This window comes from Aquarana catesbeiana, linkage group LG06 (assembly GCF_042186555.1).
Source record: "Aquarana catesbeiana isolate 2022-GZ linkage group LG06, ASM4218655v1, whole genome shotgun sequence".
Taxonomy (NCBI): domain Eukaryota; kingdom Metazoa; phylum Chordata; class Amphibia; order Anura; family Ranidae; genus Aquarana; species Aquarana catesbeiana.
The window spans coordinates 268,129,943-268,157,429 of record NC_133329.1 but is presented as its reverse complement, the minus strand read 5'-3'; the positions used below and the strand labels follow the sequence as shown (position 1 = coordinate 268,157,429).

Genomic DNA, 27,487 nt, shown 5'->3' with positions numbered 1-27,487 from the left:
GACTTTTTTTACAGCAATCAGAGCTAAAAATAGCCACTGATTACTGTATAAATGTCACTGGTAGGGAAGGGGTTAACACTAGGGGGGCGATCAAGGGATTAAGTGTGTCCTAGGAAGGTGTTTCTAACTGTGGGGGTAGTGTACTGACAGGGAGTAGAGTGAGATCGCTGTTCCTGGTCACTAAAAAAATAATGGGGGGGAATTTAGAACTTTAAATGAAGCACACAATATGTGCCTCCATCCCTGGTTCAAGTATAAGAGAAAGGGAAAAATAGGACTTTAAAATTAGGTTATTGATTCATGGGGGTGAAGTAATTTGAAAGTATATTTAATTGGCATATTGGGTGTAACAATACATAACAATGATGCAAATAGTAAAAATGATTTCATATATATATATATATATATATATATATATATATATATATACACACACACACACATACATGGTGTGGACCTTAGGAATACATATACATATCAATTTGACGGCATATAGAATTGACAAAAAATTAGTATGGATAAATGCAAATTCATATATATACACATGTCGTCTAACCAGCACTATGCAGTGTAGTAAATAGTAAGGAAGACAGAATAATCGTTTTTGGTTGTAGATGATGAGTCTAGATAGGTTCCTATTAACAGACATGAGAATGCATCCTTAAAGACCGATGCGTTTCATGTATGTAAACAGTTCCTCAGGGGCGGATGCTCAAATTTAATCTACAATAAACAAAATAGGATTAATCTAGTGGGGCACTAGGAATAACAGGAAAAAGCAGTTGCCAATCCTGATTACTTTCATAGAGTGGAACGCAATGGTATGCAGTAGACATGGGGCCAGATAGGGACAGCAGATTTCTCTCTACTTCCCTGACAGAATGAGGATCTGTCTTTTTACATTGACAGATCTCCAAGAAGCAATCGCAGGTCACCACCAGACATCGTGGCCGCTGGCCACACACCCCCTATAGCCCTTAAAGTGGGCGTCGTACAGCTACGGTGATTCGTTCAGGGGAGCCAACCTGCCGCTGTGTGAGGACGTAACTCTAGCCAAATAATTTATTTTTGGATAGCATAGTGAAGGGTTAACACCCCTGTAATGTTTGTATTGCTGTCTGTGCCCCTGTCCAGAAGATTTCACCTCACTTTTGGGTTATTGTGGAAGCAAAAATTGATGATAAAGCTTCAGTGGAGACACCTTTTTCCCATGATAACTTTTATAGGAGTGAATTTCCCTTCCTAGGGGTAGATTTTCTCTCACTTTTTGTTGTCTCCTTCCATTTGTAAGTATGAGTCATATGTAACTCGGAACTGCCTGTATTTCAAAAGCAACACACAAGGTTTAAACATTCTTGTTTACAAAACATTCTTGTTTTCTCTAAAGAGAAATTTAATTTTAGAGAAGAAATGTTTTTTAAAACAAAAACTTGCCCCTCAACAAAACAAGAGCGAGTAGCGTATTTATTCAAAAGCCATCCATGTGCAGTGCATGCTCTCTCTCTCTTTTTCTGTATTACCAAAGATACTGCTACAGGTTGAGAGAATGTGCACTAATATTACTTCACAACATTGTGCATTAACATCTACTGAGGCCCTTCGACTGCATGGGCTGTTTTATGGAAAAAGTGAACTAAGCCTTCAACATTGGTTTGGACTAGTACCCGATACACACAGTCATCTTTTTTTTCCCCGAAAAACAAAAACGGAGAGATTGCTGTACTAACACAAGAGATATTGGTGCAGCTATCTCTCCCTCTGTGCCTTTCTGTTCTGATAAGTGAACTGCCCCTGTGAAGTGTGTGTGGAGCACAGGAGAGACATTGAAGAATTACTCACAAGTGTTTTTTGATCTTTCTTAGCGAGAGGTCAATTTAGTGGGAGAGTGTGTCTACAATGATTGTAAATGGAGAGAGGAGCAGCGCCATCTAAGTGTAGTAAGAGTAGCCACCTACATCTCTTCACACATTATTATTTGGGAATTATCTTTACCAGCCTCCCTAAAGAGCACCAACATTTTGTTTGCTTGTTTTCTACAAATGATTGTAGTATGTGTAGCACTGAGGTTGAGTGGGTAAAAAAATACCTCACAGTATATAAATATATAAACCACTTTTGATTTAGCGCACAAGGCATATTTGGTGCATAAGTGAGGACAAAGCAAATAAAATATACCATAGACACACTGAACACTTATATTGTGAATGTATGGACTTTTGGTTTCCTTATTTGCATAATAGATACAATTTTTAGTTAGTTGATTTATTTATATTTTTTGGTTGTTAACTTTGCTTTTTTTGTGTTTTGGGAATTTTCTGTTTGCTGTTTGTATTTGAAGATATTCAATATCGGATAGGCACTGGGAACAAAGTGATATAATCTCTTCAGTGTGCCTCTAGACCCTAATTTGTCTAAACCCTAGCAAAGTGAAGCCATATACTGTGAAGAGACAACCACTTTATTGACCACAACCGCACGTGTTCAGCATCTTAAATATAGGCAGTGAGTGGCCCACATAAAGCATTGCATCGTTCCTCTCAGTTCTTCAAGGTGTCACTCTGAATTATTTTCAAATGTTGATAACTATGGTTTATTATTATTACAGGTCCTGAACTCAATTATAGAACTGTTTTTTGCACTTGTTGGCCAGCAATGTAAGGGCTACTTTTTATACTTGTGACAGCTGCACTCTGTACGATTTATTGTGCTTATAGTCTATGTTCTTATTACACTATGATTGGGATTCTGGGTTGGAGAGTGACTCTCCCATTTATACTCCTAGTAACAGTACAGCACCCACCAAAAAAATTCTTTGGAGCTGCCCATGCGTTCAATTAAATATGTTCAGAGTCACTGAGCTAAAACCATTATGTAAATAAGAATTTCTGACTTCGCTGTGTCTTTATTAGCTGCATACCTTTTTAGGCCAGAAACCAAATACATACAGGTAAGATCAGCATGATGACCAGGCAAGTATAGGCTACATATTTCTCACAGTTATCTTTATAATTTATAATGGAAAGGGATAGAACATCTACCATATTTTGATTGCTGTCTGTGTCCCCTCACTTCCCCACTTCCTGTCCTGGTGACAGGAGATCAGAGGGGCTGGAAGTGATGAAAAGCAACAAAATCACTAGTAGCGTGAGGAAGGGTTGGATATTTTTTGAGGTTTTTATTTTTGCTTGTGCCTCCTTGTCCCAGTGAAATATACAATAAATGAAGAGAAATCTCCTCTATGAAGTTGTAGACAATAACAATCTTTGCTTTCTCACTCTATTTAAAATCAAAATACATGTTTTCTGTTGATTTGGATTTATATAGAACTTAAAGCAGACCTTAAGCCTATACTGAAGGGCCAAAGGGCTCTATCAGGACCCGACAGCAGGGCAAAACTTTTCGACATACAGTATATGCACATATCATAATGACAGTGCCAGATGAGCGACACAGCCACAAAAAATAAGGGCTGAAATTCCTCTTTAATTTCAAATTCAATATTAAACAATACTGTCACAGAGAACCACAACTGCAAACTATGCTTCTGTACAATGATGTGATAAAAGTAAATATCATTACATATATTTAAATTGCAATGGTGGACTAGTACTCAATCAGACTTCAGATGTCTATTTATATAATATTATTTATTGGCCACCATGTCCCCTACAGGTTTGTATAATGAAAAAAAAAAAAAAGAGAAATGCCACATCAAAGACCTAATATCAAATGAAAATGTTTCCCTTTATTTCAGCTATTCTAAATTGTGAAAACCTTAATTTTCAGCAATTCAATAGTATTATATTTTCCAAAATAAGTTTTAAAAGTTTGAATTGAATAAACAAAAGGAAAACCTTCCACATTTTAGCAGACAGAGTATATGTTAGGTATATTTGTTTCACATTTTGTGGTTATTAAAATTAGAATGCAGCAATATTGAAGCAAAAATGTAAATTGTATACATATGATTCAGTGTGGAAAAAAACAAAAACATCTATGATAGCTTTAATGTAGCTCTTAATAGTATCTCCATTCACATAATACACATAACAAATGCCAAAATACATAAAGTGAATACTCACCAAAAACTTGAAGAATAAATGCAAGAAGACATTGATTCTTTCGAAATATTTTCATGCTAAGGATTATCCGATGTGAGATTGTTACCAACAGATGCAAGCTCCTCAAGTGTTTTTGACACACTAATGAGGGAAGTGGCTCTTTTTGTGTGGGACATGTTTTTAACGGAAGAGTTTAGTTTGCATTTTCAGCTCTCTGTGTATACCTTGATGTGGTTTGCTGAAATATTAGGCACAGGTGGTAAAGACATCTTCTGAGATCACAAAATTTCCCTATGTTCATTTACTATAAATGAGTTTAATGGAAAATAGTTGTTTGGAAATATATAACAAAAATATTAAAGCTGAACTCTAGACACATGTGAAAAACACCAGCTATTTAAATTACATACTGATTAAAAATCATTATATTTATTACAAAATATGAATAGTATAAGTACCTGAATCTGAATTACTTCTATACTACACACCCCCATTTACTATTCGTGTCCCTCAATGGCAACAATTCCAGGTTCAAGGGTCCAAGTAGTATGAATCCACTGGCCCTATACATACCTGTGGAACACTGGGCTTGTTTAACCACTTCTAGCCTGGCCTATAGCAGAATGAGGGCCAGGCAGTGGTTCTGTTATACTGACTGTTCATCATATGATGTCCAGCAGGATAACATGGGGGCATGCAGCGTGGTGATCGTTGGTGCTGTATATCAGTCTGACACACCGCATCTCCGATCATGGTAAGGAAACTCTGATGGAGGCTCCTTACCATGTGATCAGCTGTGACCAATCACAGCTGATCACAGCGTGAATGGCTTTCCTCGGTTCGCGCTGACAGGGAGAGCTGATCGGTGGCTCTCCCTGCCAGGGGGGGTCTGCACTGATAATCAGCAGATTGATTATCAGCACAGCCCCTATAAGAGGTGCCCACCACAGCTGCAAATCAGTGCCCACCACAGTGCCAATCAGTAACACCTGTCAGTACCTCATCATCAGTGCTGCCATCTATTAGTGTCCATCAGTGCCACCTTTTCAAAAATGTTGGTCTTTTTTTAGTTTGTTTAGCAAAAAATAAAAACCCCAGTGGTGATCAAATACCACCAAAAGAAAGCTCTATTTGTGGGAAGAAAATGATAAAAATGTAGTTTGGATACAGTGTTGCATGACTGCACAATTGACATTTAAATTGCAACAGCACTGAAAGCTGAAAATATTCTCCTGGGCAGGAAGGGGCGAAAGTGCCTGGTATTGAAATGGTTAAAAATCAGTACTGTACTGGGTAAGTAGTACAGTTGGAGAGTATGTCATAGTTTATAGCTGTCTGGCTTTTACAAACTGGAGAACCCATCCTAAGTATAATGCCTATTGCTGCAAACTTTCAAATGCATGACATGGTCACTTTTTAAAAAGTAGCTGTTTGCTGAAGAATAGGAGTTTCAACAACGGGGCCTTCATTAAAGTGATACTAAAGTCTTGTTTTTTTTGTTTAAACATGGCTAACATGTCATACTTACCTGCTCTGTGTAGTGGTTTTGCACAGAGCAGCCCAGATCCTCCTCTTCTTGGGTCCCTCACTGGCACTTCTGGCACCTCCCTCTTGCCAAGTGTCTCCACAGCAAGCAGCTTGCTATGGGGGCATTCAAGTCAAGCCCAGTGGCGGCTGGTGAAGTTTTAGGATGAGGTGGAGCCAGACCCCGCCCTTCCTTTTTGACCCCTCCCACTTGGTGAAAATGGGCATGGTTTTAGCTAAATAGTGGGCGTGGCTCTAAGGTGGTGTGGTTAGCATCTGAGATGAACGAGGGATGGAGGGAGAGGGAGCGAGGGAGGGACAGCAGGCCCAGATCCTACACAACAATATAAATATGTGTATTCTAGAAAGTTTAACAATCAGCAGATAAAGATACTCCAAACACCTGGTGTTAGCACTTCAATCATCCCGGCACCATGGTTGTTATGGTGCCAGGATGATTGAAGCGCATTATTTCTATTATTACATTGTAATTTAAATAAAATCATTCAACTCACCATAATGCAGAATCAGTGGGAGCCCTGAGCGTGTCACTTGCCATGTCGCCTGCCACCAGATGCCATCAGGTGTCCCCAGCGGAGTCCCTCCTTACATCAGGTGCCCCCAGTGGAGTCCCTCCTTATATCAGGTGCCCCAGCAGAGTCCCTCCTTACATCAGGTGCCCCCAGCGGAGTCCCTCCTTACATCAGGTGCCCCCAGCGGAGTCCCTCCTTACATCAGGTGCCCCCAGCGGAGCCCCTCCTTACATCTGTGTCCCCAGCGGAGCCCCTCCATACATCTGTGTGCCCAGAGCAGCCCCTCCTTACATCTGTATCCCCAGCGGAGCCCCTCCTTACATCAGGTGCCCCCAGCGGAGTCCCTCCTTACATCAGGTGCCCCCAGCAGAGTCCCTCCTTACATCAGGTGCCCCCAGCGGAGTCCCTCCTTACATCAGGTGCCCCAGCGGAGTTCCTCCTTACATCTGTATCCCCATCAGTGGAGTCCCTCCTTACATCTGTGTCCCCACCAGCGGAGCCCCTCCTTACATCTGTGTCCCCATCAACATAGTCCCTCCTTACATCTGTGTCCCCATCAGCGGAGCCCGTCCTTACATCTGTGTCCCTGTCAGCAGAGCCCCTCCTTACATCTGTGTCCCCAGCGGAGCCCCTCTTTACATCTGTGTCCCCAGTGGAGTCCCTCCTTATATCCGTGTCCCCAGTGGAGTCCTTCCCTACATCTGTGTCCCCAGCAGAGCCCCTCCTTAAATCTGTGTCCCAAGCGAAGCCCCTCCTTACATCTGTGTCCCCAGCGGAGCCTGTCCTTACATTAGTGTCCGCAGCAGAGCCCCTCCTTACATCTGTGCCCCCAGCATAGCCCCTCCTTACATCTGTTTCCCCAGCGGAGCCCCTCCATACATCTGTGTCCCCAGCGGAGCCCCTCCATACATCTGTGTCCCCAGCGGAGGCTCTCCATACATCTGTGTGCCCAGCGGAGCCCCTCCTTACATCTGTGTCCCCAGCGGAGCCCTTCCTTACATCTGTGTCCCCAGCGGAGTCTCTCCTTATATCTGTGTCCCCAACGGAGCCCCTCCTTACATAGGTGTCCCCAGGAGAGCCCCTCCTTACATATGTGTCCCCAGCGGAGCCCCTCCTTACATCTTCGTCCCCAGCGGAGCCCCTCCTTACATCTTCGTCCCCAGCGGAGCCCCTCCTTACATCTTTGTCCCCAGCGGAGCCCCTCCTTACATCTGTGTCCCCAGCGGAGCAGTAGGGTCCTCCTCACATCTGTCCTCCTTCAAGCTGCGTCTGTGACTCTCCCCAGCTAGTTCCTGGCTTTCTCCATGTGTTCAGTGGAGAGGGGATGAGCCTCCCCTCTCCACTGAACACAAGGGCCTTAGTCCTCGCGGCGGCCACCTTTTTGTAGCCCGCCGGAAGTGACTTTTTTCTCACGGCCTGGGTGGATGCTGCTAGGTGCAGTGGTGCAAAGCAGCTCCAAACCCCGCCAATGAAGCGCCGCGTCTGCAATCTCATGATTGCATTGACGTGGTGCTTCCCATAGTGCACTGTGTCCGGCGAACACAATGCACTTAAGGACATTTTATTTATTTATTTTTTTAAATTTTAAGGACCATGTTTAAAAGTGTTTTTTTTTTTGTGACTGCCTCGGGGGGGCGGCGCCCAGGCGCCCCCTATGAACGGGCCGCCACTGGTCGAGCCACTGCTTTGTGTGTCCATTCAGACACCAGTATTGCCATATATTTACTGGCAGCCCATACATTTCAACCCATTTTCAGGGTGCCTGTAAATGTCCGTTACAGGCAGCGGAGCCCATAAATAATATGGCTGCGAGCTGACAATGAAACTGCACCTTTTCAAAGCTTACAGGGCTCTGGAAAGTTTGTACATGCTCGGCCACTTTCGGCCTGACAGGCACATTGAGTCAGTGATGTAATGGCACCGTCTGGCACCATTTTTGAATGGATGTCAGTCGGCACTCAGTCTCAGTGCCTCTGCAGCACATCAACGGGCACGAGACTGGACCACCATGGCTGGAGGAGCCTGTGAGGACTCCCACCACTGCCACAGCACTGTACCTCTGCACTATATATCCATGGCTGCTGGAGACTCCCACCTCCAGACCCCTGCAACATCCATCCATCCATGGCTTGACTGCTATCTATGTGATGTCCACACTTGAGGACTGAGGAGGCTGACTGAGCCCTGCACGGTGCACCTGAGAGGAGGTCAGTGATAGCCCTGCCAGGCCAGTCTGAGGGGAGTCACTGATGTAAAGGGGGAGTGAATACAATAATGTAAGGGGGCACTGATATAAAGGTTCCTCATTATATCAGTAACCCCCCCTTACCTTAGTGTATTTACTCTGCAGAAAGTGGGCTCTGGTCACCAGCACCCCCCCACATCAGAGTTATAGGAACATCAAAGGCAGCTGTTACTGGAAGATGACCCAGGTCAAAAGCATTCATGGACTAATGCTGCCCCTAGTGGAGACCACAGCATGCTTCCTGGAAGATGGTTAGAGGAAGAATATAATTCCTGGTGATTAGGAAGGATGGCCTCTTATGGATTTTCATAAGATGAAGGACTATACAGGTGGGCAGTGGGCAGTAGGCAGAGGGTGTTTGTGTGGGTGATGTCTGAGTGCGAGGTAAATGACAAGGGACAGTTAAAGTTCTTCCTCTTTTCCACTGAGCGCTGCGGAGACAGCATCTTGACGACCACCATACGTAAAGTATCATCTATGTTCTTTTGTTTTATAGGCTCTGTAGTATTCTTTTAGTGTTTTATGTTAATATTTATAATTTCTTGGTAAATAAATGAGATCCTTGCTTATTTTTTTGATTCAATGTTTTTTATTGATTATTACATAAAAAAAACACAGTACATAACGTAAAAGGTCATAATGATATACACATTCAACTAATGTACATCTTAGAAAGTGGTTCAATGCATTTGATTTCAGCAAAAATCAATATAAGCAAGTAAATTCAACTCTGCTGAGCAACCTCTTGGCTCATCTTTATCCTCAAAGGCATCAAATATCAAATTCAAATCATCACGATTAACATTAATATTTGGGCCATATAGACCAATACTTGTCAAATGTTGCACATTGCAAAGAGTTTATCACTAGGAGACGTTCAAAAGTGTAATTTCTGTGTACAGCTTTAGTGATGTCTGACATGTTGAAACTGGATTTCCAGTTTCGTAGGATTAGTAAACGTGCCTCTAGTAGTATGTGTGTTATAACTGGTCTGAATTCCGTGTGGAATTTCTCTATGTTCAGATAGAGAATCGCCAGGGCCAGGTCCGGGGGTGTGAGCATTCTTGTTATAGTGGAGATCATTCGGAATACTTGATTCCACATGCCTTTAACTGTGGGACAATACCAAAGCATGTGTAATAAATTTCCTATTTGTCCACAGGCCCTCCAGCAATATGGTGATGCTCCTGGGAAGTATTTTGCTATTCTATATGGGGTGTAATGCCATCTGTTTGCCATTTTGATTGCTAATTCCCAGTGTTTGACACAATGAGAGACTTTATGTATTTCCCTGAATGATTGTTGCCATTGTTCTACTGAGAAGATGGTACCCATTTCCTCCTCCCATTTTTTCATTGCTATAGTTTTTGTAAGTGTGAGTTTATCCTTTGTGATGTTATAAAAGAAAGATATGCCTTTTGTGTTTTGTTTAGCTGTTGAGTAAAATTGCCATATTTTGCTCGGAAGGGATATAGTCGGTTGTGGTTTTGATTTGATGAAGTGTGTAATTCTCAAGCATGTAAACCTCTTATCACTTGGAAGGTGGTATTGTGTTATGATTTGCTCCACAGATTTGGGTTGTGTTCCGTTATAAAGGTCCGATATATGTATTATGCCCTTGTTTGTCAGGTCCCCGACTGTCAGCATTTGAATCTTTGTCTCTAGGAATGTTAAGGGAATTTTGTAATTTATGTCCTGAGTGCCCCTATATGATTGTCCCAGTATGAATCTCCATGCTTTGGAGGAGACAATTTTTTCGTATCCCATGGTATCCACCTGTCAGTCATAAGTAGTAAGGTTAAATCTTTTGTTGGTGCTATTGCTGTTTCGATGTCCACCCATAGTGGTGTGTCATTTGTTTGGAACCAATGTTTGTTCTTGTCTAAGCGTACTGCCCAGAAGTATTCATATATGTCCACTAGTCCTGCCCCTCCTGCTTTCTTATGGGATGTGAGGTTGTTTCGCGAACATCTGGCTTTTTTCCCATTCCATATATATCTCCAGCCGAGATTTGCAATGCTTTTGATGTAATGGTGAGGAATGTATAACGGTAGAGTGCAGAATATATATAATATTTGCAGTAATATCAGCATTTTGTAAGCTGTTATTCTACCCAGCCATGAAATTTCAGTTTTTGACATATCCCTGAATTGGGCCTCCAGTTTGGTTATTAGTGGAACCATATTAGCTTTGATAATTGTGGAGGTTTTGTTCATAAGCGTAATTCTTAGATATGTGATGCCTCCTTTACTCCACATATATGGTAGTTGTGTTTGCAGGATATCACGTGTGGGGGATGGAACACCTATATCCAATATTAAGGATTTAGTAAAGTTAACCTTATAATAGGATACATCCCCGAAGGCAGTAAGGATTTTGTGGGCTTGCTTTAGGGAAGTGATGGGGTTGGTCAAGAGCAGGATTACATCATCCGCAAATAGGTTGATGGTACTATATGAGTGCTAGAGCCAAACTGGAAGCCGTGATCAGGGGTGTGCTCTTATAGTTTCAGCCAGAGGTTCGATCATCAGATTGAAGATGGTTGGGGATAAGGGGCACCCCTGTCTTGTTCTGTTGGTGATATTAAAGGGTGTGGATAGGAAACCTGCAGAGTATACTTGCGCTGATGAACCTGAGTACAGAGCCATAATAGCTTGCAATATGGGGCGTTTAAATCCAAACTTGGTTAGGGTCATTTCCATATAGGTCCAGTGGACCCTGTCGAATGCCTTCTCTGCGTCAATCGACAACAGCAGAGAAGGCGTTCAAGTTTTCGCAGCATAATGTATTACATTAACAATTCTCCTTGTTGCATCAGAGGTTTGTCTCCCCCTCACGAAGCCCATCTGGTCACGCTGTATGATTGTGGGTATAATATTCATTAATCTTTTGGCCAGTAATTTTGCGTATACTTTGGTATGGGAATTGAGTAGGGAGATGGGCCGAAAGTTAGCAGGTGTGGTGGGTTGTTTGCCTTCTTTTGGTAATGTTACTATATGTGCTCTTAGCATTTCTTGTGGAAGAGTTGCAGTCTCAGCAGCTTTGTTGAATACTGTTGTCATGTGTGGTGAGAGAGTATTTGTGAATGTTTTAAAGTATTCATTAGAGAATCCATCGGGTCCGGGAGATTTCCCACTGGGAAGTGAGTTTATGGTCAGTTCTATTTCTCGGACTGTAAGAGCCTCTAGGTGTTGTTCAGAGAGGGTTGGGAGATTTATATTCTTTAAAAATGAGCTTATATTTTCTACGGACGGTTGAGGTGTACTGGTATCGTTATGCAGGTTATATAATGAGCTATAGTATTTTGCAAATTGGTTTGCTATATCTTGTGGATTCGTAATTTTGTGTGGTAGTGTGGGATGTTTAAGGTATGCTCTTCTGGTTTTTGTGTGAACCGCTTTTAATCTATTTGCTAGGTATTTGCCTGCTCTATTGGCATTTGCATAATAGTTTAGTCGTAGGTGTCTAAGATGTTTATCGTATTGTTGTGGTAGTATTTCTCTAAGTTTTTCTCTGAGAGAATTTAGTTTATTAATTAGTGGTGCTGATGGTGTTTTCTTGTTTTGGGTTTCAGTAATGTGTATGTCGGCGAGAACAGTGTTAAGCTGATGAGCCTGTCATTTTTTTCCCTTGCTCCTATTTGGATTAAAATGCCTCTCATGAAGGCTTTCTGTGTATTCCATAAAGTATATGGATCACTCACTGATCCACTATTATCTAAGAAGAAATTTTTTAGATGCTGGGAGATTGTTTTGTGATAATTTGGTTCTTGTAGTATTCGGGTATTACAGCGTCAGATGGGAGGTGAGGAGGAAGCTCCCCTCTCCGCAATAGACATGGATATGGCAGCGTGATCTGACCACGTAATATCTTGAATTCTTGTTGACTCCACGTTTTGCAAGAGCCATTTGTCCGTCTATTCGGGAGTAGGAAGAGTGTCTGTTGGAGAAAAAGGTGTAATCTCTTTCAGTGGCGTGCAGGCACCTCCATGTGTCGAATAGTTCTTCTTTGTCGAGAAGTGCCTGAAGGGATAGAGTACCTTTGGATTTACCTGATGAAGGTGTCCAGAAATGGATCCGATGTCACGTTGAAATTGCCACAAATCAGGAAATTGCCATATTTCATTGTGTTAGCTTTGCGGAGAACCTTCTTAATGAATCAAATTTGGTGCGAATTCGGGGCATACTGCGTGACTACTGTATATGGTTTAGAGTTAAAGTCTCCTGTAGAGATGATGTATCTGCCTCCTACATCAAGAAAGATATCTTTGGGTTGGAATGAGAGAGAATTTTTGAAGGCTAGTAGGACACCTCCCTTCATGCGGTTTGGTGTGCTGGCCATATAAATGTGCGGATTGTCTTTGTGCGTACAATGTGGAGCATTGTTCAGTTGGAAGTGCGTTTCTTGTACGCATAGAAAATCTGCTTTTTGTTTGCTAGCTTCCTTAAACAAGGAGAACCGTTTTGCCGGATGGTTTAGACCCCGGGCATTAATTGATAGACAGGTAATCGTCATTGTGAGGGGTGTGTGGTATTTTGTGAGGTAATGTGGTGTAGGTACTCACTGTGGCCAGATGACTTGCTTTGTTCTGCAGGTATGCCATTTGAGAAGCACATTTTTGATTTTTCTGTTTCCGTGGATGAGTTGAGACGAACGGAACTGTATATATCAAAAAAACGGTAAAAGGAACAAAAAAGAAGAAGGAAAAGTCAACAAGGGTAGCATAATAAATGGATCCAATACTTGATCCCTGTGCAGGTGTAACTGCTACTGGTGTTATAGGGGTTTTGGAGAGGGTCAAACTTTGAAACTTGTCCCTGGAGATAAACTTGTGTAACTGTGCACTGCATTTATGAACTTCCACCGGCGTTTTTCTTATTCGAGCGTTTGTGGGATACAATTTGCCATTCGTTTTGTAGGAGAGTCGGCCCTGCTGGAGGTAAGTGTTGGGCGGACTGGTAAGGAAGTATGTCCCAATACCGTAGAGCATTTAGCCCTTCCTCTAAAGTGGATACTGAGATGGTAGCTCCATTATGCTTAATAGAGAGAGTGCAGGGAACTTCCATTTATGGAGGATTTTATGATTCCTCAGAGCCTTGGTGATTGTCATCAGGTTTCTGCGACGTTGTAAGGTGTGCCTGGACAGGTCAGGGAGCAATCTGATGTTGGTATACTGCTGGGGAATGTTTTCAGGTTTACGTGAGGCTTGTAGTATACGATCTTGTGCACTCTAAGTAATACATCTCTGGGAGTTTCATCAGGGTGGAAGGACAGTTTGGGGACCCTATGTATCCTGTCCACAAGGAGATCCTGTGCAGTTGCCTCAGGTGTTAATGTGGAAAATAGGGTCTGAGCATATTGCAGGAGCTGGGAAGGGGGGACATCTTCTGGTATACCCCTCAGCTTGAGGTTGTTCCTCCTGGATCTGTCCTCGAGGTCAGCCAGTTTATCTTTTATCCATGAAATATCTTCCCCCTGTGCTGTATGTCCCTTTACCATGACATTGTATGATGAGGTATATTCTTCCACCTTGTGCTCCACTTGATTCACTCTGTGGCCTAGTGCTTGCACTTCCCTCTGACACTCATTAATCCCCCTGACCATATCTGCCTGTAAGAAGGATCGCAGGGACAGCAGCATGTCTTTCATCAAGGTATCCGACACTGGTCTGTCTGCTGTGGGAAAATCCTTGATGGGATCTCGTCCCTGACTGCTCTGGTTTGTGGTAGTGTTGTGAGGCCCGCTTACCTCCATGTCTGGATCGGTCTGTTGTCTGACTGGAGAGTCCCTCCGCGGCTTTGATTTGGCCGGGCTCCTCGTTGTGGGGCTATACGGGTCCGAGGAGGATTCGTTGGGTGGGTTATCCGAGTGAGTGGGGGCACTCGGACCGGGTCTTTGTTCTGGCCTGTGATCCCAGGTGCCGCCGCCATTTTGTTGTAGCCTGCACGAGGCATAATAACTCGTCATTTTCTGCGGCTGCTACGGGTGTTTACGCTGCCTTGGCATCTTTTTTTGGGTCAGCTGTGTTTTGCCAATAATGTGGCTGCGCCTGAAGCCGTGGATGGCGCCGGTGGGCTCTGATTGCTGTGGATTATCTCCGGTGGGCGAGCAGAGCTCCTATGCTAAGCGTCCATCTTGGAGTCCGGTCGCCACGCCCCCCCAGATCCTTGCTTATTTAACCAGTGTGTTTATTTTTATAGCTAACATTGTTATTGTATTATCACCATTAACCTTATTAGAACTTAAACTAGCTACCGTATTTATCGGTGTATAACACTTTTTTGCCCTGAACATAGAGGTTAAACAGTGCCTGCGTGTTATATGCTGATAATTTTTTTACCAATGGGGGCGGAGATTGGGTGGTCCACCCAAGGTGCTGCACATTAGGGGGTGTCATGCCAGCTGCCCTACCTCTCCTGGCCCTGGGACAACACTGCCACCATACTTTAATCAGTGCCTGTTCATTAGTGCCCATCAATGCAGCTTATTAGTACCCATCAGTGCCGCCTCATCAGTGGCCATCAGTGCCACCTCAGCAGTGCAGGCTCATCAGTGTCTATCAGTGCAGCCTTATCAGCGCAGCCTCATCAGTGACCATCAGTGCAGCCTCATCAGTGGCCATCAGTACAGCCTCATCAGTGAAGAAGAAAAATTACTAATTTGCAAAATTTCTAAACAGAAACAAAGAAAGGGGGCTTTTTTTCAAATGTTCTTTTTTTGTTTGTTTAGCAAAAAATAAAAAATACCCAGTGGTGATTAAATGCCACCAAAAGAAAGCTCTTTGTCTAAAAATAAAAATGATAAAAACTTAATTTGGGTACTGAAATAAACACGGGGTACTTTTGGATTTCCCTTATTTATTCTAAATATGTATTATCTTGTCTATTCCTATAATTACCGTATTTATCGGCGTATAACACGCACAGGTGTATAACACTCACCCTAACTTTAAGAGGGAAGTTTCAGGAAAAAAAACTTTCCACAGCCCCCTGAACAATACACAAACCCCTGCATAGTAAACAGATTCCCTGCACATTACACAGACCCCTGAACAGTACACAGACCCCCTGCATATTACACAGACCCCCCGCTTAGAACACAGGCCCTCTGCATATTACACAGACCCTTGCATAGTACACAGACCCCTTTCCCTGCACAGTACGCAGCCCCCTTTTCTTGCACATCACACAACCCCCTTTCATTATAAAGCACCCCTGCACTCCCAGGAGACCCCCTATCTCCTGGGACAGCACTGCCAGCATACTTTAAAGTTGAGAAAACATCACTGCCAGCCCCTTCTCATACACTGCTCCTCCTGTGTCACTCTCATAGTCAATCAAAGCTTCTAAATACCTCAATTAATGCCACTCTTTCGTGGACCCGGTCATGTGATTTCTCTCCTCTGATGTTTCATTGACAGTTACATGACCGATCTCCTCCTCCAATCAAAAGCTACACTTGAGGAGGAAGCAGAGTGGGAGGAGGAGAGCAGCCAAAAAGAGTGGCGTTAATTGAGGTATTTAGAGGCTTTGATTTACACTGAGAGTGACACAGGAGGAGCGGTGTATAAGAAAGGGCTGGCAGTAATGTTTTCTTAACTGATAAGGCAGCACTGATGGGCACTGATATGCTGCACTGATGGACACTGATTGGTACTGATGGGGCTGCACTGCACTCAGCGTCATATCCAGACAACCTCTGGATATGACGCTGAGCACGTGCACTTAACTTCTTTGGTTGACCATGGCGAGGTCTGTTCTGAGTGGAACTTGTCCCGTTAAACCACTGTATGGTCTTGGCCACCGCGCTGAAGTTTCAGGGTCTTGCCAATCTTCTTATAGCCTAGGCCATCTTTATGTAGAGCAACAATTCTTTTTTTTAAACTGTGAGAGAGTTTTTTGCCATGAGGTGCCATGTTGAACTTCCAGTGACCAGTATGAGAGAGTCAGAGTGATAACACCAAATTTACCACACCTGCTCCCCATTCACACCTGAGATCTTATAAACACTAATGAGTCACATGACACCGGGGAGGGAAAATGGCTAATTGGGCGCAATTTAAACATTTTCACTTAGGGGTGTACTCACTTTTGTTGCCAGCGGTTTAGACATGAATGGCTGTGTGTTGAGTTATTATGAAGGGACAGCAAATTTACACTGTTATACAGGCTGTACACTCACTACTTTACATTGTAGCAAAAGTGTCATTTCTTCATTGTTGTCACATGAAAAGATATAATAAAATATTTACAAAAATGTATATATATATATATATCTATATATAGATATATATATATAGATATATATATATCTATATATAGATATATATATACACACACACACTATTTTGTCAAAAATATTGGGACACCTGCTTTAACACGCACATGAACTTTAATGGCATCCCAGTCTTAGTCTATAGGGTTCAATATTGAGTTGGCTCACCCTCTGCAGCTATAACAGCTTCAACTGTTTTGGAAAGGCTGTCCATAAGGTTTAGGAGTGTGTCTATGGGAATGTTTGACCAGTCTTCCAGAAGCGCATTTGTGAGGTCAGACACTGATGTTGAATAAGAAGGCCTGGCTTGCAGTCTCCACTCTATTCACTCTATACTCCACCCAAATTCGCTCATCGGTCATTCATGTCTTTATTGATCGTGCACTGGTCCAAATCATTTGGTTGAGGGGGGAATATGGTGTGGGGTTATTTTTTAGGGGCTGGGCTTGGCCCCTTAATTCCAGTGAAAGAAAATCTTAAGACATCAGCATACCAAGACAATCTGGACAATTTCATGCTCCAGACTTTGTAGGAACAGTTTGGGGATGGCTCCTTCCTCTTCCAAGTTGACTGCGCACCAGTGCACAAAGGAAGGTCCATAAAGACCATAAAGGGAACTCCCAGTCTGTTAGAAAGTAGCACAAAGTGTTGTAGGTTGCATACTGGAGTATCTCCAACTCTACCGTAGACACTGATCCCAGCTCTACTACCTGCAGGAACTACCAGCCCACCTGCCTGCTTCTTCACCAGCCCAGCTCCGAACATCTCCCAGAACAAGGGAAAGGAAAGATTAAGCACAATGCTGTCTTCTTGAAAGGCTTGCTACATGTGGAAGTCTCTCCTCTTGTGAACTCCAGGGCATAATGTACTCACACTGTCCCCCTTGCTCCTGCTACTCCTTAGTTAAGATTCCTTTCATACCGTAATGCTGTCAGGATCCTCCCAAGCCAGCCCAAGCTCCAGCCCAAGTCAGGGCCCCCAGATCAGGAGTTCCCCTTCAAGGCTACCAGCAGTCTCCTTAGCATTCCATCTTCCACCTGACTCCATTATTGGCATGACTCATCCATATTTAAGGGCTGACTCAGTCACCCTGCCAGCGTATTCTGCCTGCCTAAGTTCCCCTAAGTATGTAGATCAACCCTCCTTACCTCCGTCCCCACTAACTTCTAGAAGTTTCACTAAACTTCTAGAACCAGGGGGAGGCACCAGAAACCTGCCTTTATGTGTCATCCAGCCTGATCTGCAATAAACCCTGACCCAGATTCCAGACTTACACTTACCATGAGTCAAATAAATTTGCCTATACTTCACTACTAGCACACTGAAGGGTGCTACACTTTGCATCCCAAACAATTCTGGCAGTTGTGGTTGCAATCTTTTTTTTTTTTTTTTTTTTTCTTATTTAAGAATAGATTTTTATTGAATTATACAGAAGGCGATCTCGCTTATATGCCGTATAACAATGCGGGAAAATGTTCGATTGTAAAAGAACATATAAATATATCTAATATTAGATTTTATATATTCACCCAGTAATTTGGTTTTGGCAATTTTCACCATTATTAGGGGCGGGGTCAATGGACATAAAGATGTATGAACACTGGGAGATGGATGGAGGACGGCTTGAATGAACGATCTGTACAGAGGTTGGGTAATGTGGAGGTAAATTCCCTTCTGGAACAATGAATATAAGGAATGGGGTGATTGGAGATTCCCTTCATGTAGAAAATAGAAAAAAAAAAAAAATAGAGCAGAACAGGAGACCACAAGATCATCCATGAGCGATGGTTGGTTGGAGCAGAACAGGAGACCATGGCAGTACAAGAACATCAATGAGTGGTGGTTGGTTGGAGCAGAACAGGAGACCAAGGTGGTATAAGATCATCAATGAGCGATGGTTGGTTTGAGCAGAACAGGAGACCAAGGCGGTATAAGATCATCAATGAGTGATGGTTGGTTTGAGCAGAACAGGAGACCATGGCGGTACAAGATCATCAATGAGTGATGGTTGGTGTGAGCAGAACAGGAGACCATGGCGGTACAAGATCATCAATGAGTGGTGGTTGGTTGGAGCAGAACAGGAGACCATGGCGGTACAAGAACATCAATGAGCGGTGGTTGGTTGGTGGGGAGGACGAGGGCTCTAGAATAAACTCAGGGCGGGTATAAGAGTCCAGCTCCCGTATGTTGGGTTGTTGATGCAGGGTTGCGGGGGGAACAGATAACTACGCTAATCACTGACCCTCATCATGACGGTCCTTAAAGCAAGGATAGGCAACCTGAACACTATAGCCATTGTGGAACTACAAGTCCCATGAGGCACTGCAAGACTGGATAGCCACAGGCATGACTCCTGTCAGAAGGGGCATGATGGGATTTTTGTTTCACCACTACTGGAGTGCCGAGGTTGGCTAAAAAAGGTAAGTTCACCTTTTCACTAAGAACGAGAAGGTGAAGGAACTCCATGGATCTTGAACACCCCTGAGAACCCCACTACACATAGTGTCCGGGAATGACCTGTGCTGCTGGGGTAGGGGTCTATAGATTGTTCCCCCATAATACACAGCCCTGGAGTGAGTATCCATCATAAATGCTGAGGCATGTGACCATGCTGGCCAATGAGTATTCACTCCGGGGGGGGGGGGGTTAATTGCAGAGTATGGACCACCACCCATCTACACTTTTGATACTATGCACACCATCATCAGCACCTCTGGGGATTGTCTAGCTGCACTCATGGCTCTAAATATTGGACATTTCATGCAGGACTTCTAATTCAAGGAGGTCGTTTTTCCATGTTAAATGGGCTGTAGTGCAAATCTGCAAAAAGCACAGGTGTTCATTTTTACAACTCTTGGCCTTTTTCTCTTTGGAACGGAGTTTCTCTTTAAGCCCAAAGATGATAATTTTTTTTCTGACACACTCAGCTGGATTTAGACTGCATATTTAATCGGTTCTCCATTACATTTGCCCTTTCGGTAATTCCCACACAAACTGAAGAATTCTAAATGCCGCTTCCCACCATCCACCCGGACAAGAGGAGCCATTGTGTGTGAACAGAGAGGAGCTTTGATCCGCAGACAGCTCAGAAAAGTCCCATAGAAGAAGAAACTTGTTGACGGCTCAGAAATAGACATGAGGAGCCGCCCTAGAGGGGGTCTATGGAGGATCCTCCGACTCTGAAGGGTGCTGAGCTATAATTGGGAGCAGCCATTCTACAAGGAGATGTCATCCCCAACTGAAGGACATTTAGTCCGCTCTGTGTATTATAAACTTATAAATCCAAGAAGGCAGTGTGCAACTCTCTACTCAATGCTGAACTATCAGTTCTGGGTGGACCGACCACTTTAATACTATAAGATCTGATACAACACTGGACCTCTCCAGCCACAAATTAAACAAGGACTGTGGGGAAAAAAAAAAAATCACAAAGACGGGTTTCCCTTTAAATGCCGCGCAGCCATTGGTCAGGGTATTAAAAAGGCACAGATTCCATTTCCAAACACTACAAGGGCAGAGCTGAACCTTCATTGCCATGAAAAGACCTACAAAGTGGACCTGTCAAAGTACTGACTACGATCTTGTGGGCTGGAACTGTGCGCCTCTCAAAAAAAAAAAAAAAAAAAAAAAAAAAAAAAGCTTCCCTTTGATAGAGTCATCTTGTCCGAGTCCCTCCCGCCTGCTGCCCATCCACAGAAGCCCCTGCACTCTGTGCATGAGTTCACCTAATACAAAGGCTTCTGTGAATGGGCAGGACAGAGAGCACAGTAAGCAGGGGCTCTGGAAGTTATCTTCCTGGAGCACAATAAACCAGTTGGGTGTGAACGATAGAGATAAGTCTATGAGGTGGCGGCACCTTGGTGGACTTAATTCATGGTATGCCTAAACAGTAGCCCAATTCCCAGAATTCAGCTTTAAGGAACGCTCGCCTCCTTTTACAAAATTAAGGAAGCCACTTTGGTGATGTGAACCGGTATCTCAGAGGAGGACAGCCTATCAATTTACTAGGAGATGCTAATGAGGGAGGCAATTGATAATGCATCAGAAAAGGAAGACCATGAGCCAATAACAAGCCTAAGACCTAGTGACCTGATGCACCCGGTGCCTTCCTTCTATAGTGTACTAGAAGGCTGGAAGGTTCAGCTCAGCTACCTTTCACACATCTACAAGACAAGTGCTCTTGATTAGTTCTAAAAGGCCATTTCTAGCATCTGTGACCAGAATGAGGGGGGGGGGGGGTTTAAGACGCTGACCCTGGCCCAGCTTACATTCTATGAACACTAACTTTGGTAATTCGTTTGGCCAGAAAGATTTAGATGCATCTGAAATGGGAGTTGACGTAGGGAAGGGGGAGATCTGTACTGGAGGCTTCCAGGGGGAGATCTGTACTGGAGGCTTCCAGGGAAGACCGTGGAGCCTTCCTCTCTTAGAAGATTTGGAGATGAAATAATCAATGGGTGATGTCCCGTTAGCAAAGGGTCCTAATTACATGGCGGCAAGGCCGGCTTCTGACAGCAGGGTGAGGGCTAAGACGATGTAACCGGTTTGGGTGACTTGAGGGATCTTGAAGCCTTTTCCCAAATCCCAGGCCAAGTGTCTGATGCCGTTCCACGAGTGGTATGCCACGGGGAAGGCCAGGGCAAACTTTGCAGCGTATATGAGCGTCGGGCCCAGACTAAGAGATTTTACCAACTCCAAATGTGACGCAAAATCTCCGGGGAGAACCAGAGCCGCCACACCGAACAGTGACACTCCCGCGGTGAGGGCAATGCCGGTACCTCTGTGTGTGATGGACATGAACATCGGCAACGACCATTGATAAATAGTCATGTGGGGTGACACGGGGCGATTCAGACGGGTGTTCTTCTCCCAGTACCGATCCATCTCCTGCTTCGCTGATGTCCCCATAGGGAGAGCGCTCCTCATACAGAAGGTCGGTCTGAGCTGAGAGAGGAGACATTGCCGAGCCGAGTGCCTCAATAACAACGCCGCCATCTTTCCTCGGGACCCGTCGTGGTTGCAATCTTTCTTGGTCTACCTGACCTTGGCTTGGTATCAAGAGATCCCCGAATTTTCCATTTCTTAATAAGTGAATACAGTAATAACTGGCATTTTCAAGATTTTTTCTATCTTTTTCCATCTCTAGAAATTTCCTCTACCTTGTCATGCAGGTCTTTTGACAGTTCTTTTCTGCTCTCCATGGCTCAGTATCTAGCCTGCTCGGTGCATCCACATGAGAACTAACAAACACATATTTATATTTATACACAGACACTAGTTGCAATTTAAAAAGCTACAGATGTTGGAAATGAACCTTTAACCCTTTCGCTGCCAGAGCCGTGTTTGCATTTTTTTTGTACACATGCTTAAAAATCATTTTAGGCTTGACCATCACATGAAACTCCCTGAACATTATATATTTTCTGAAAGCAGACAACCTAGAGAATAAAATAGTGGTAGCTCCAATTTTTTATGTCACATCTGAATGCTTCCAACTGACAGAGAGGTGTCTGCTTGTCATATTTAGGCACAATCCCAGGTGGCTGCAGCCATCGGTAATGTGTGTAAAACCACACACTGTCAGATCCGAACAACTTACTGACCTGGCAGCAAAAGGGTTAATTGCCATTTTAACCTGTGCGTGTGTCACCTTGTGTGTCTGTACCAAAGACAAACAGTCAAGGGAATGTAAACTTTTTGATATGGGCCACTTGGGTGATTGCTGTTATCATTTTAAATAAAAAATGAGCCAAACAACTATGTGATAATAAATGGCTTCATATGATCACTATCCTTAAATAAAAGAGTTTTTTGGCATGATCAATCATATTCAATCAAAATGTCATGATTTCTGCAAGGGTATGCAAACTTTTTTGCACAACTGTATGTCATGTATATCAGCACACACATACATGAAGGTTATTAGGCATTAGACATCCCCACACACACAAGAGGTAGAGAATAAGAATTAGTTTAGAGGGTATTTCCATTTCAGCAGTCAAACTTGAGAAAACCCCAGTATATTGTTTTTTATGTGTTTCCATTCACGCAGCATACCTAAAAATTGAAGCAAAAAAAACCCCACAGACTGAGCTATACCTCATTAACATACAATGTAGGGTGGTTTCTAAATGTTTAACCCTTTGTTAGAACATTGTTTAAACCTAGTATACGATAACGATAATGAAGAACTACGAATACAATACTGATAGGGTTAATTATCTTAAACATTACTTAACAGCCCCCTCCTAAACATTACAAAGCAAAAAGAGAGCATGTAAGGATTTTTAAGCAAGTGAAAAGCACTTAAAAAGGTAACCAACAACTTTTTTTAGAGAATGTTAAGTTATATATACTTTAACTCTGAATTGATTTTATTTGATTTATTATTTATTACAGGGATATACTAAAACATTTAATGTGAAAATGGCTTAATGTAGCTTAACGTGTAATAAAGTGCCTAAACCTCAATCAATTGCCCTGAAACTTTGCACAGCCTAAGTTTTTACATTTCCAAACCCATCCAAGAAGTTTTATGCGATTCGGTGTTCCACAAGGCAAACTAGGGACATTAAGCTTGATTTTTGGGGAGCTTAATGTGGCTTCACTGTAACAAAAGTCCTTAAATGTTAACTATTTTCCCCCAAACTTTACACAATAGAAGACTCTATCCATTCCAACACATTCTGAAAATTTCAGCTCATTTGGTTAATCACATCAAAAGTTATTCACGTTAAACTATTTTATACGATGCTAAAACATTTAATGTGAAAACGGCTTAAAGTGGGGTTCCACCCAAATTTTGAACAATATCTGTATGTATTCTCTTCCTTGCCTAGATGCTGACATGCCGTTTAAAAAAATTTAAATCGCCGTAATTACCTTTTATTTTTCTATTCTTCTTTGCACTTCCTGGTTCTCCTCCCGTGGGAGTAGGCGTATTTCTAGCCTCTCCCAGACTCCTGGGAGCTAGTCTCAGGCTTCCCAGGATGCCACTGAGCATGTGCGGGAATGAGCGGTGAATGCTGGGAGCACAGCATTCACCACATCCAGGAAATAAATGCTTGTGGGCTTCAAATGCCCACAATGAAGATGGAAACCGCCTGTAGTGAACAATATAAGTTATTCTTTCCGACGAAATCTGACACAGGCGGACATATTACACACAATATGTGAGTATGTAATTCTGAGAAGAAAAGTTTGTGAATGAACTAAAAAAAAAAAAAAAACGATAGATAGGTGGACCCCCGCTTTAATGTAGCTTAATGTGTAATAAAGTGCCTAAACCTCAATCAATTGCCCTGAAACTTTGCACAGCCTAAGATTTCAACTTCCCAAACCTATCCAAGAAGTTTAATGCAATTCGGTGTTCCACAAGGCAAACTAGGGACATTAAACTTGTTTTTTGGAGAGCTTAACGTACAAAAAAGACCTTAAGTGTTAACCAATTTCCCCCAAACTTAACACAATAGAAAACTCTATCCATGCCAACATATTCTGAACATTTCAGCTCATTTGGTAAATCACATCAAAAGTTATTCACATTAAGCTATATTTTACAATGCTAAAACATTTAATGTAAAGAGCTTAATGTACCATAATGTGCCTAAATCTCAATCAATTGCACTGAAACTTTGCACAGCCTAAGATCTCAACTTGCCAAACCTATCCTATGAGTTTCATGTGATTCGGTGTTCTGCAAGGCAAACTAGGGACATTAAGCTTGTTTTTTGGGGCGCTTAATGTGGCTTAACGTACAAAAAAGACCTTAAATGTTAACCAATTTCCCCCAAACTTCACACAATAGAAGATTCTATCCATGCCAACATATTCTGAAAATTTCAGCTCATTTAGTAAATCACACCAAAAGTTATTTACATTAAATGTTTTAGCATTGTAAAATATAGCTTAATGTAAATAACTTTTGGTGTGATTTACTAAATGAGCTGAAATTTTCAGAATATGTTGGCATGGATAGAGTCTTTTATTGTGTGACGTTTGGGGGAAATTGGTTAACATTTAAGGTCTTTTTTGTACGTTAAGCCACATTAAGCTCTCCAAAAAACAAGCTGAATGTCCATAGTTTGCCTTGTGGTACACCGAATCGCATGAAACTTCTTGGATAGGTTTAGGAAGTTGACAGCTTAGGCTGTGCAAAGTTTCAAGACAATTGATTGAGGTTAAGGCACATTATGGTACATTAAGCTCTATACATTAAATGTTTTAGCATTGTAAAATATAGCTTAATGTATAGAGCTTAATGTACCATAATGTGCCTTAACCTCAATCAATTGTCTTGAAACTTTGCACAGCCTAAGCTGTCAACTTCCTAAACCTATCCAAGAAGTTTCATGCGATTCGGTGTACCACAAGGCAAACTATGGACATTCAGCTTGTTTTTTGGAGAGCTTAATGTGGCTTAACGTACAAAAAAGACCTTAAATGTTAACCAATTTCCCCCAAACGTCACACAATAAAAGACTCTATCCATGCCAACATATTCTGAAAATTGCAGCTCATTTGGTTAATCACATCAAAAGTTATTCACATTAAGTTATATTTTACAATGCTAAAACATTTAATGTGAAAATGGCTTAATGTAGCTTAATGTAGCTTAATGTAGGTTAACGTGTAATAAAGTGCCTAAACCTCAATCAATTGCCCTGAAACTTTGCGCAGCCTAAGATCTCAACTTCCCAAACCTATCCAAGAAGTTTCATGCGATTCGGTGTTCCACAAGGCAAACTAGGGACATTAAGCTTGTTTTTTGGGAGCTTAATGTGGCTTAATGTACAAAAAAGACCTTAAATGTTAACCAATCTCCCCCAAACTTCACACAATAGAAGACTCTATCCATGCCAACATATTCTGAAAATTTTAGCTCATTTGGTTAATCACACCAAAACGGAAAATTGTATCAAATACTTACCGTAATTTTCCTTTCCTGACGCCAAACTATGGCAGCATACTAGTGATAGAGCCCCACCTCTTGTCCACTCCCTCAGGACCAGTGAATAGCATAAATGAAGGCATGGTTAGCCGCCACCCCATTCTTTGTAACAAGCCACATACCAAAACGCACATGGGTGGGCTCATATGCTGCCATGATTTGGCATCAGGAAAGGAAAATTACGGTAAGTATTTGATACAATTTGCCGTTTTCCTGACGCCAACATGGCAGCATACTAGTGTATTTACTTTGAAGCTCCAAGAGCTTGAATCTCTGATAACCTTCTGCTTAACCACTTCAGCCCCAGAAGGATTTACCCCCTTTCTGACCAGAGCACTTTTTACAATTTGGCACTGCGTTGCTTTAACTGCTAATTGCGCGGTCATGCAATGCTGTACCCAAATGAAATTTGGGTCCTTTTCTTCCCACAAATAGAGCTTTATTTTGATGGTATTTGATCACCTCTGCCGCTTTTATTTTTTGCGCTATAAACGGAAAAAGACCGAAAATTTTGAAAAAAAAAATGATATTTTCTACTTTTTGTTATAAAAAAAATCCATTACAATCAATTTTAGTCATACATTTAGGCCAAAATGTATTCGGCCACATGTCTTTGATAAAAAAAATGTCAATAAGCGTATATTTATTGGTTTGCGCAAAAGTTATAGCGCCTACAAACTAGGGTACATTTTCTGGAATTTACACAGCTTTTAGTTTATGACTGCCTATGTCATTTCATGAGGTGCTAAAATGGCAGGGCAGTACAAACCCCCCCCCAAATGACCCCATTTTGGAAAGTAGACACCCCAAGGAAATTGCTGAGAGGCATGTTGAACCCATTGAATATTTATTTTTTTTGTCCCAAGTGATTGAATAATGACAAAAAAAAAAAAAAAAATTACAAAAAGTTGTCACTAAATGATATATTGCTCACACAGGCCATGGGCATATGTGGAATTGCACCCCAAAATACATTCAGCTGCTTCTCCTGAGTACGGGGATACCAAATGTGTGGGACTTTTTGGGAGCCTAGCCGCGTACGGGGCCCCGAAAACCAAGCACCGCCTTCAGGATTTCAAAGGGTATAAATTTTTGATTTCACTCCTCACTACCTATCACAGTTTTGAAGGCCATAAAATGCCAAGATGGCACAAAACCCCCCCAAATGACCCCATTTTGGAAAGTAGACACCCCAAGCTATTTGCTGAGAGGCATGTTGAGTCCATGGAATATTTTATTTTTTGACACAAGTTGCGGGAATGTGACAAATTTTTTTTTTTTGCACAAAGTTGTCACTAAATGATATATTGCTCACACAGGCCATGGGCATATGTGGAATTGCACCCCAAAATACATTTAGCTGCTTCTCCTGAGTATGGGGATACCACATGTGTGGGACTTTTTGGGAGCCTAGCCGCGTACGGGGCCCCGAAAACCAAGCACCGCCTTCAGGATTTCTAAGGGCATACATTTTTGATTATACTCCTCACTACCTATCACAGTTTTGAAGGCCATAAAATGCCCAGATGGCACAAACCCCCCCCAAATGACCCCATTTTGGAAAGTAGACACCCCAAGCTATTTGCTGAGAGGCATGTTGAGTCCATGGAATATTTTATATTTGGACACAAGTTGCGGGAAAGTGACAATTTTTTTTTTTTTTTTTTTGCACAAAGTTGTCACTAAATGATATATTGCTCAAACATGCCATGGGCATATGTGGAATTACACCCCAAAATACATTCTGCTTCTTCTCCTGAGTACGGGGATACCAAATGTGTGGGACTTTTTGGGAGCCTAGCCGCGTACGGGGCCCCGAAAACCAAGCACCGCCTTCAGGATTTCAAAGGGTATAAATTTTTGATTTCACTCCTCACTACCTATCACAGTTTTGAAGGCC

The 27,487-nt window shown here is 42.5% G+C and overlaps 2 protein-coding genes across 3 annotated transcripts in view; both read right to left on the bottom strand.

The window, feature by feature from the left end:
* The window catches only part of ICOS (inducible T cell costimulator), a 72,988-nt gene extending 68,741 nt beyond the window's left edge, over positions 1 to 4,247 (bottom strand). Inside the window, exon 1 of one of the 2 annotated variants that reach the window (XM_073633361.1) lies at positions 4,083 to 4,247. In XM_073633361.1, coding sequence (XP_073489462.1) covers positions 4,083 to 4,137 — 55 coding nt within the window. In that variant the 5' untranslated portion in view covers positions 4,138 to 4,247. The remainder of the gene's footprint in view (positions 1 to 4,082) is intronic. The other variant, XM_073633360.1, reaches the window with a different exon arrangement.
* A 16,480-nt stretch (positions 4,248 to 20,727) lies between these two features.
* Positions 20,728 to 21,645, bottom strand: LOC141146773 (succinate dehydrogenase cytochrome b560 subunit, mitochondrial-like). Its single transcript, XM_073633359.1, has one exon. The coding sequence runs from the start codon at positions 21,630 to 21,632 to the stop codon at positions 21,123 to 21,125; it is 510 nt and encodes a 169-aa protein (XP_073489460.1). The 5' UTR covers positions 21,633 to 21,645; the 3' UTR covers positions 20,728 to 21,122.
* Between the last annotated feature and the right edge of the window lie 5,842 nt (positions 21,646 to 27,487).

Coding starts and splice junctions, on each gene's coding strand:
- LOC141146773 (XM_073633359.1), bottom strand. CDS start 21,632: ATGGCGGCGTTGTTATTGAGGCACTCGGCTCGGCAATGTCTCCTCTCT.